The following is an 11406-nucleotide window of genomic DNA, read 5'->3' on the forward strand; positions in this document are numbered from 1 at the left end:
ATGTATGTTTATATCTATCTAGCTGCATAAGGTTACCGTGTATGGAGATATAAGTTAATAGAGAATTTCACGGTGATCTCACCAGTTGACGTAGCATTCTCGTGTGATACTGTAGCAAAAATGAAGTTGTATACAAAGTAATATGAAATTTGCCCACAGAATTATATATATATATACATATACATATATATATATATATATATAACTAGCAACTTGCACAATCTACACCTGCATCTATGTATTTATATGTGTATTTCATAATCATGTGTATTTTCAGATTAACACCAGTCAGATGATGGTTGCAGTTCCTTCCTGATTGTATACCCTTGTAGGAACAAAAAACAGAACGAAAAATATATAGGATATTTTTGTATTGATATGTATGTTTGTGTGCTCGACTACCTGCTGCCCGCGAATACAATCCCGCATACCTGTTTATATTGAGTGTATAGTAATATTATTTCTGCATAGATGATTTCCGTATATATATGTATATGTGTATTTGGAAGTGTCATACTATGCTTATATCTTCTATGTTGGTGTACGTGAATACACTGGCACATGTCCTGACCAGAAGACGGTTCCCCAGGACGGGTAGGGAGAAATTCAAATCTATATCGCGAATTCAATTTAATAGATCAGCATTCTGACAGCCCGGGGAAACCGATTGCTTGCAGGAAATGGCTCACATGATCCGCAACAAGTTGCAAAACATTCATTAGGCGTCGGCTGCATGTGTAGGTCAGTCACTGAGTGTAGGAATTTTTTATTTATAGTAAAAGCAATCCTTTGTAAACTACACTTCCTCGTTCTTATAATCGTATTCAAGTAAATTTCTATAGTACTGATAAGCGTCTGTGAAACCATCAATGCCCTTCAACTCCGCGCACTGAGGTAGGCATGCCAGTCTGGTGAACCCCAATCCGTCCCAAAGCCGGAGAGACGCTTCATTAGAAGCGAACACCAGATTAAACAAGCAACCTCGGTATCCAAGATCCTTTGCCAGTCTACAGTATAACTTACCCATGAGCTTAGCAACACCCCTTCGTCGCGCCATTGGATTAGTGATAAAGCCACCGTTGCAGATGCCAGAGCATCGGTCCGGAAAATTGGGCTTCACGTAAAAGCAACCTAGAATGGCGTCTTTGCGTAAGTCGACTGTACCAAGATCTGTGCCAGTCGATGCATTCTCTACTATTGTCGAGTCTGTTGCTTTCGTAAATTTTTCTGGTACGTCACATACGCGCACAACAAAGGCTGCGTGCGATAAGAAGTAGCATCTAAAGGCATCTACAGAGTCGTAAGCGTGCATAAATGGCCAGGACTGACCCTCGACTATAATCTGGTTCATAAGTGTGAAGCCTTGTTCATATTCATCCTCTCGAAAGAAGTCAAGCTCGACAGCCGTGCCATCCTTCAACGTTTGGCGCAGAGGTAGATATGGTAACAGTTCGGCACCAATACGTCCATCACCCGGAACAGTACCACCGTATGCAGTAGTCATATTCAATTAACGTGAGAATAATTAACATGTATTCGACAACAAAATCTAACCTACGTTATGTACTTTTCAAGTATGTGAAATATTTAAATAGTGAACATACTCAATAACGTCCAAGTTTGAGAAGCTGGCCAGTGCCCAATCGAGCCTCAGGCCCACAGCCTACATATAATATACAAATACACATAAATATACATATATACAGTCGCGATTTTTCAAATTGCGATGTATGTATTTATATATATTTTTATTTATGTTCCGAGTCATTTTGTTCGCTGGAATGACGTCATTGCACATCATTCAAATGAACTCTATCCCAGTACCCACCCTCCGGCGTCCGGCCTACAAATACTAAAACAAATGCAAATATTTTCAAACACCAAACACTACAGGCAATTTCACTGACAATAGTGCGATACTAGGTAAAATAATTGAATGATATAAATAATGTTCTACGGACGTATTCGTAGTTCGTACAGATAAAAAGTATACTTATTATTTCTTAAGTAGAGGCACACTAGTGACTACGGATTAGGAGGTCTATCTACAAAACAATACAGCTATGAGAGATGAGTCAGTGACAACTAAAGATATATTTATTTTCGTTTTACATACATACAACTCGCAACTCGCAAGTCACAACTCGACAACTCAACTCTGAAAGCGTCTATTTATCATTATTGTAGACCAAGGCTCGTGTGGATGTGAAAGGACTCTCATTGCGGATTTCGCCCATCCTATTTAGAAGCCTAAATTTATACGAGGGTTCCTCAGATACAACTAAACACACAAAACACGGATACATATTCTACATACCATATGTACGCAATCTTTTCAATACCACAGGCCACACAACTAAACACACAAAACACGGATACATATTTTACATTTGTACGCAATCTTTCCACTCACTCCACTCACTCACTATTTTATTAGTATTTAGTATTTACCAGTTATGACTATTAGGCAAATTTAATCCACACAGAGCGTATATTCATACATAGCCTTGAGCCTTCAATTGAACAAGAAGGCTTTTTTTTTTTAAACAGTTTGTTAAAATCGGTTTTATAGAGGCCCATGATATTTAAAATACAATATTTACATGAGGTAGCCTAATAATATGTCACGTATAGGCAAATCTAAAATCTTGTACAATTTCACGTTCCGTCGCGGTTCAGCCCAGCCAGAAAGTAAACAAGAAATGTAGTTAAGTCAATTGCACCAGCTTCCATGTTACACCTTGAAAAGAATTCACGCATACACTCATTTAACGACGCAATATAACTAGCAACATCCCGTATCCTTTTGCCATAGCCAACATTAGCAACACAGCTATCTGGTGTTCAATAAGTGTATTGTAGTACCATCTCGCTTTCATGTACCCATGGAGATAATAATAATAATAATGACGGCTTTGCTTCGATTAAGGCTATCCGAGCGTTTGATACGGAATTGCAAAAATCCTATTTTACGTATCGGTCGATAATCGTAATATAAAAAAAGGTTCTGTAATAATATTATAATATTTACGTGTTTAATTTAAATACTCCTTCTCCTATCGTTGTTTTTAACCCAGTTTCGTGATTTGGATAATGTACCGTGAGATAAATTCATACTCTTTTGAGATCGGCCTAGGGATTTATAGCTGACGTTTCTTATACCTATAATGCAATACGATTTGCATATTAGTAGTTATTTATTTGCTTGGATAGCACATTGATGAGCCATTTGTATAGTCAAATTTATTCGCGTATTCGATTTTTCGAATGGATTTTGCAATGCCTGAGATTAATAAGCATACTCGTAGTTTTGTTAGTGAGAAGCATACTGGTAGTTCTATTGGTAAAATTAGCATACTAGAAAATTTATTATTGAGAAAAGCATACGGACATTTCACGCGTATAGTTGGCACATGAGCAGCAAAGCAAAACATAAGGCGCAATGCAGTAAATTCATACTGTAAAAGTTTACATTAAAGTCCTGTGTGAAATATGAGGGATACCAATTGAATTTTCATATATAAAATATTGGAAAATCGGCGTGAATCATCACCTGAAGCTACAGTAAATAGTGGTCGCGAGTACAACAAAAATAGTTCCCAGCGAGGGGTTCGAACCCTCGACCTTGAGATTAAGAGTCTCACGCTCTACCGACTGAGCTAGCCGGGATATATTCTAATTAACGTTTGAAGTTACTGATATTCAAAAAATGTATAATCGGATACACCCAAATGTGATATAAGCTACATGTGGCACACTAATTTATTATTATTTAAAGCAATAGAAACAAACTCCTTTGATGATAAAATAATTTTTAAATATAAAAAAAACAATATTACTCTCACAGTCTCGCTTGTTGTGATAGGGTGTCAAACTCTTGGAATCTGTGACGTCGATTATGACATGTAGAAAGATAGGACAATACGACATTGTATGGTTCAAGTTAGCTCAGGCGGTTCCAAGTAGAGATTTGTTTCGGGCGAATCCCCCCCCTTTTTTTTGGGCTGAGCTCTTTTCACTTCGCACCCCGCATTTTCATAATTGGACCATAGGTACACCCTGGAAACAGCCTCAGTGGACATACGGGTGCATTTGAATAGTTCAAAATTCACTGTTTAAAGCAGTGCTGCCGTTACAACCGTGAAGAGGGCGGGCCTGCTTTGGCGCGTTACTTATTTTACCTAAATATGGTAACAAAGTGGTCAAGTCTAGTCCCAACTATAAAATAAGAGGAATGCGGAAAGAGCCCACCCCTGGGCCTCGTCCCCCCTTTTGTTGTTGTTTTTATTCGCCTGAAACAAATCTTCACTTGGTACCGCCTTCTACCATTCTATGGAAGCATGTACATATTAAATATCCCGTGTCGGTGTCATAATCAGTAGCAACACGGATATCTGTTGTTTAATATTTTGTGGCGTATTATAGTATCTACAATCTCGCTTTCATAAATCGTTGCTTCCAAAAACACTACTACGCATCGATAGAGTGACTGTCCAAGCGTTTGAAACAGAATTGCGCATCGGGATTCACGTACTGGTCGACTTCTCGTATAATTGTATATACTTGTTCTGCGATTCTGTAATGAGGTATAATACCTGTTTTTAAATGCTCCTTTTTGTGCAATTGATTTGAAGAGATCACCAGGTGAATAATCCACAGCTATTAACATTGTTTCATTGTAGATACATATTTCGCGATTCGAACAACGCACCGTGCAAAAGTTCACACTCTTCCGAGATCGACCCAGGGTGTCATACGTGACGTCTTTCATACCTGTGATGCATTTCATACCTGTAAATTTGTTTATCGGTGCATGACTAGCATTTTGGTGGATCATTCGTACATCACACAAATTCGCCCGAGTTTACAGCATGGAAGTAGATATTTTGAATGGTTTTTTGATATCATTTGATAGATTGTGCTTTTAGATAGTCTTATTGCATAAAGGAATAAGCATACTGGTATTCTATTTTAATGAGATAAGCATACCGGTAGTTCTAATAGTAAGGATATTATACTAACAATTCTATTCCTGTGAATAGTATCCATATTTGCATATGATCAAGTGGCCCAACGAAGCAAGATATACGGAGCAATTGGCACATAGATACTGTAGAACTTTTTACACCGATCTCATGTGTGAAATATGAGAGTTCCTCTGCAAAAGACAAAGGACCCACTGCAATCAATCGAACCGACTCGTATGTATTGGAACCTCTACGTGTATTTTTATCTAAAATATATAAAATATGGTGGTCGCGCATACGCACTTGCTTGTGATGTGCGTTAAAGCAGATACTGTAAAAAAAGTTCCCAGCGAGGGGCTCGAACCCTCGACCTTGAGATTAAGAGTCTCACGCTCTACCGACTGAGCTAGCCGGGATATGTCAAGGGCTAGCCGGGATATGTCAAGGGCTAGCCGGGATATGTCAAAGATGATATTTGAAACCTTATATTTAAATATGTACTTATTAAATAGAGCACGGTACACGTGACACATGTTTTACTGAAAAAAATTATTTGGGGAAGGGGGGGGGGGTGTGTTCAGGCGGCCACAGTACATCTCCTTCATCACGATTTTTTCTCTTTTTTCAAAATAAATTGCCTTCTGAAATCAAACAACTGTTTGTCATATTTATTCGCCTCCTAAAATATATTTTACGCTAGGTTTTTCTTGCTATGTCGGGCTCACAAATGGTAGTGATATTGTGCGCGTACTAGGTGGCCTGTAATACTTCTGGTGTTTTGTTCTCTAATCATGATTGATAAATTGTTCTTGCTAAACTGGCAATAACTGCGAATTGGCCCTGACATTGGCATTCGTTCTGTACGATGTGTCCCTGAAGCGGGCTCTGGCCGCCGAAATGGGACCTTAAATTGAGATTCCTGTCATGTTGCTGCTTGTGTTCATGTCCGGATTGTTAAATTGTAGTTTAGTGAATAGTAGGACCAGCTTCAAATGATTTGTGAGGAGAGCGGTTGTGAGTATGAGTAGTACTTATCTGACACCGTACAGAAAGGGAGTGAAAAAGATCAATGCAATATCGCCCGGTGCTTGGAACAGCGAAAGATGATGCAGGCTGTCACCACAGGCGATAAAGTTGTGGTGGAGGATGGTTCTTTCACTAAGAAATCGTCAGACAAAACATGTGTTGGAAACTAAGCTATTGCTGAATACAAAGGTCCGATTGGTTTTCAGAATAGAGATATTTAGTGACAATATATTACAATAATAGTAAACAGAACGATATGCAAACATAAACACATCCACACCTGACGACGTCACGTCATGTTTATGACAACTTAAGGTAATACAAGTTGCCTCTATATACACATGTCCATCATACAGTAGCACATGCATCTGCTAGGTATGATATGCCAAGGGCAATGTGGAGACATAGCTGCTGTCCGTAAGAGCAGGCCACCGCCGGCACACATAAGTCAAAAGTGAAACGCTATGGATATCCAAAATATCTATGACCCTATTCTAACTTGTCCTGTTAGTGATACGGGCAAATTATTGTATAAATTGGAGGCTGCTCCGTCAGATATATATACTCGGATCATTTTATTCATGGCATTAATTGAGGACTCAGCTTTCACCTCATATTTCATCGTGAATTATTTCGTCTCCCGATTCGTGTTCGTCTGGTCGCTCGACTGGTTCCGTGCAGGCGAGTGGCGTGTATAGATCCATCGAGTACACACACTTGTTGGGTTCATTCACATTCTCAATTCGAGTGGTGATGTCACAAAGCACTCGTATCTACAGGTACGATTAGTGACAAAGGAGAAACGGTTAGGGGTATGTCGTTGGAACAATCTTTTGTATATTATATTATATATATATATATATATATATATAAATATACACACGTGCTAAGAGAACTGGAAGCAATCGCAGCATGCTCGCATGTGCACAGAAAGATACGCGTAGGCCACCATTAACACAACGACACGCACCGTGGTGGAGCGTGGAGGGCCCTTCCAACACTGCTGCCCGTCGGTGTAGGTCATCTCAGAGTATTGTCCGAGCGGATTCTCATCTGTTTCAGGGCCGCCAGACCACTCAAACGTTTTCCTGTGGTGGCAACGAGGTGGGGGGGGGGTTATGGTTAGCTACTCACCATGGTATAAAAAAGGTGTGTGAGTAGACAATAGCAGGCTATGCGCGGTATTTGAAATAGCCAACAGTGCGTGATGTTGTCAAAAGGACACTATAATGTCTAAGTATCGATCTTTGAATTCACAACCGGTGTCAGAATTGAGGGTCACACATTATACGGGTGGGTCAAAGCTATGCGTCGATACTGACTGAGCGGAGGTTGAGTAGCGCACCTGTGGAGCTGCACTCACAGACATTGTACGAAGCACGTGATATTGTGTGCCAGATATGGGGGCATGCGGCCCACTCTCAACGGATAAGGAGCTGGGCAGAGAGGCATGCCGATTAAGGTTCGGCTGGGGGTTAGGACTTATCTGAGTATCACAATACGCGTGCACGAATAAATCGTACGAGCACCACACGGCCGTTGGGGTGGCGGCCACGCGGCCCTCGGTAGACAGTGCGCCGGTGCATAGCCCTTCAGGTGAACTGGCATGCTAATGTATGCAAGCGATCTGGGTTACTTCCCACTCCACCGCGAGATAATCGGTTTTAGTTGTATAAACCATCGTGCGGCATGTATAAACCACCGTGCGGCATGTATAAACCACCGTGCGGCATGTATAAACCACCGTGCGGCATGACATACCCTAAGTTGATGTTCCCGGGAGTTTGCTTGACCTGATCGAACGGACACAGCTCGTACTCGAAGCTGTAGAAGGTAAAGAAAGGTCAGATGATAATAAGAAGCTGTAGAAGGTAAAGGTCAGATGATAATAAGAAGCTGTAGAAGGTAAAGGTCAGATGACAATAAGAAGCTGTAGAAGGTAAGGTCAGATGATAATAAGAAGCTGTAGAAGGTAAAGGTAAGATGATAATAAGAAGTTGTAGAAGGTAAAGGTCAGATGATAATAAGGAGCTGTAGAAGGTAAAGGTCAGATGATAATAAGAAGCTGTAGAAGGTAAAGGTCAGATGATAATAAGAAGCTGTAGAAGGTAAAGGTCAGATGATAATAAGAAGCTGTCGAAGGTAAAAGTCAGATGATAAAAAGACCAACAGAAGAGTGTCCGACAAGTGTCCGATAATCAGACCATACAGGTAGACGGACATACTACCTGCGTATACTGCTAAACGAGGCATATTCTGCTGAGTGCAGGCTCTAACAGCGTCTATGCATACACCCGTCCACAGATGAGTATTCTAGGAAGGTAGTAGTTGATCATATTCTGCTGAGTGCAGGCTCTAACAGCGTATATGCTGATAACAGACGCTGCACTCGTCCACAGATGAGTATTCTAGAAAGTTAGTAGTTGAATGGCTCCTGCAATCGGGTAGAGTGCTGAGGGAGCATTGAACAACAGGCAAACAAGTACTACCCTCCGCCACCCATTAGGCGTATACAAAGCATGCTGGTGCGGACACGCATCAATTACCAGGACATAAAACTTGCCAGACTCTGAAGACAAACAACACGTATGAGCGCTCCAGTAATAGCTGTCGATCCCACACTGTGCGACGCTCACGGTAACACAATACAAACGCAATGGGTAGGCTCCTTTGATAGAGCTCGTGACAGTATGGACGGGCTGTTTTCAGGTTAATATAATCTCAAGGATACGTAGACTCTCGACAGGTGCAAATGAGGCCAAATCAGGACACCCGCACTACACCAGTCACCTACGTGTCACCCTCGGCTTTGTGTTTGAGGCACTCAAGTGATAGTTTGAACCATTCCTCGTTCTCTCCGTAGTCGATGTCCGCATCCAGTTGCTTCTGTACTCATACGGAAACCAAATTGCACTATAATTTAGCTGCCAAATTGTATTGTAAATAAATGTTCAAGGCTGATAAAACAAAAGCCACACATGCTGTTATATCGCCAATGGCGAAATGGCGATATGATAACCAAGAGAAGAACGAAATACTCAAAACTCTAAGGTCCTCTGGAATGTATACTGCACTTTGAGTGGAATGGGGACTTAGCGCAAGTCAAGAGATCATGCACACGCCTCGAGCCTTCTCACTACAGGCTTATGGAGCGAATAAAGTTGTGCGATATAGACATCAGAGTCTGCTTTGATGAACAGGATACAACCAAAACCAGCCTAGATTTTGCTTCAGCAAATCTACGCCGAACACAGGACACATATGATTACAGTACAAACCTCTCAGGCCCTGGACATGACTTGCACATGGCTATAGTCTTGATTTATATGTAAATATCTGAAAATACATGTACATAAATTATTCTGTGTGTGCATTCGTTCGAATGTATGTGCAGCTTACCCCGTGTTTATAGGCAGATACACACACAAATTCCCATAACCACACACTACACACCACACCCACACCCCTACCTCGAGCTTGCGCAGCTCCACTTCCAGGGGCGATTTCTTATACCGGTGTTCTCTAACCTGCTTCTCCAAGTCTCGGATAGTCAGCTTGATGTCTTCCTGCGGCACCTCATCTGCATCCGCCTCATCCTCATCGTCAAAAAAGTCTTCGTCGTCGCTGTCGGCGTCTGTTGTTGCGGCCTTCTCGGCTGAGTCATCGGACGCGTCATCGCCATCGTCTGTGTGGAGGTAGAGGGCAAGGTCCCATTGTAGTGTGTGTGTTTGGGCCAAATACATTGATCTAGTAGTCTGTCGGAGTGGGCGACGTGTGTGGGTCTATTTGTGGATGTGAGGACGGTAGACAGTGGTACCTCGTACGGGCAAGAGACGCTTGTAACATGTCTCCGGGTCGTGGTAGGAATACGTACACTTGTGCGGTGACGTTCACCAGAAGACATATGGCGACTACGCCACACGAGCAAGCGTGTGACCACACACATGCGTGTTAAACTAAACCACTCGCCAATGCAGAGGTTAAGCCTCAGGTACATACGAGTAAAGAGTACGTAGGACCTGCATACTCTACACACTCGCCTCGGTGACGAGTGCGAAGCAAATGGTGCGTTGCGCGACACTTGGAAGGACTTGTCACACTTTGCATTGGCATGTACACGCCATTCGCACACAACAACCGAAAGGGCGGACCAAGAAGCACTGGGGGTACAAAGATACACCTGCGATTGCACAAGACAGCGATACGGCCCTAACTAAACGAATGCCGCTCGCTACAAATAGATATAAATAGGTCACTGGCAGACGTCGTATGTGACGTATACACATACACCCACACTCGAAACTGTATGTGAGATACACACACACACGCACAATCAAAACTGTATGTGAGATACATACATACACTCGGGCTCGAAACCATGTGATACATGCATACACCCAAGCTCCAAACAAACAAACAGGTACATGCCACTTGCAGGCGAGGGGGGTGGGTTGTTGGGTGAGACATTTGCAGCAGGCGCAGTGGCAGTGGGACGGGTCAGAAACGACGTGACAGACGCCCAGACATTGGAAGCTGCGAGGCTCAAGTACTGTTTGACAATGTGCTTCCAATCGTCACGGGATGGTGCTTGCATACCCGATGGCGCTTGCTCGTCCGCGACCTCTCTATCAAACGGTTAGCAACAGGCGACGGGGATGCAAAGGGAGGGGTGTGGTGGATGGGATCATGAGGCACGCAGATATTCGGTGAGCGGTTAAACGTGTTTGTGTTGTACTGCATGTTGGTATGCGAGCTTGTTGCCGTATATTTAGGGGTGGCATTTGAGGGAGAATGCCCAATGGTATAGTGTAGAGGATAAAGCATTTATATAAAGACAACGAAACATGGACGATTCCTGTGGTGGAAGCGAATAGATTATATATCTGATGAACAAAATCTCATGGCCAAAAAAAACAAACAAAAACCCCATGACCAATGCACGGTTGCTATCAGCTAAACGACCTATAAAGCCACTGGTAGACATTGACTGATGTATGTAGGGACAGACCACCAAAATGGAGGACTCTAGCACACAGTAAATGACATCAGCCAAACCTTGCAGCAGCACCGACGCTTGAGACTATGCCAACACAAGTGGGTTCAATCGGTACATATGGCATACAAGGAGCAGAATACGTTAGAACAGCATTCTGATTCGTGATGGCGATGTGGTAGTACATAGATAGACCGTATCCCTGAAACACGCATTGGCGTTTGCTTCTGAGACAGGTATAACGGAGCACTAAGAAGGAAGCCGTCACAGGCTAGAGCCCCTGCGAAAGGAACATACATATATACATACACGCATATATATATGTATATATATATATATATTTATATATATACATATATATATATATATATATATATATATATATATATATATATATATATATATACATACACACACACT

General features: G+C 42.0%; 2 protein-coding genes and 2 non-coding genes across 4 annotated transcripts in view; all 4 read right to left on the minus strand.

The window, feature by feature from the left end:
• Positions 1–383: 383 nt before the first annotated feature.
• On the minus strand, positions 384–1667 carry SARC_10871 (hypothetical protein). Its single transcript, XM_014295063.1, has one exon. It carries the CDS (start codon positions 1502–1504, stop codon positions 797–799), a length of 708 nt encoding a protein of 235 aa, XP_014150538.1. The 5' UTR covers positions 1505–1667; the 3' UTR covers positions 384–796.
• A 1929-nt stretch (positions 1668–3596) lies between these two features.
• On the minus strand, positions 3597–3669 carry SARC_30232. The gene has a single exon. It is a non-coding gene; the product is annotated as a tRNA-Lys (tRNA).
• A 1641-nt stretch (positions 3670–5310) lies between these two features.
• Positions 5311–5383, minus strand: SARC_30233. Its single transcript has one exon. It is a non-coding gene; the product is annotated as a tRNA-Lys (tRNA).
• Positions 5384–6544: 1161 nt separating this feature from the next.
• Positions 6545–11406, minus strand: part of SARC_10872 (hypothetical protein) — a gene marked incomplete at its 5' end in the record, with an annotated part of 8314 nt that continues 3452 nt past the window's right edge. The window contains 6 exons of the mRNA XM_014295064.1: positions 6545–6766; positions 6964–7081; positions 7755–7817; positions 8788–8879; positions 9464–9678; positions 10590–10618. Coding sequence (XP_014150539.1) covers positions 6605–6766; positions 6964–7081; positions 7755–7817; positions 8788–8879; positions 9464–9678; positions 10590–10618 — 679 coding nt within the window. The remainder of the gene's footprint in view (positions 6767–6963; positions 7082–7754; positions 7818–8787; positions 8880–9463; positions 9679–10589; positions 10619–11406) is intronic.

This window comes from Sphaeroforma arctica, assembly GCF_001186125.1.
Source record: "Sphaeroforma arctica JP610 unplaced genomic scaffold supercont1.1422, whole genome shotgun sequence".
Lineage (NCBI taxonomy): Eukaryota > Ichthyosporea > Ichthyophonida > Sphaeroforma > Sphaeroforma arctica.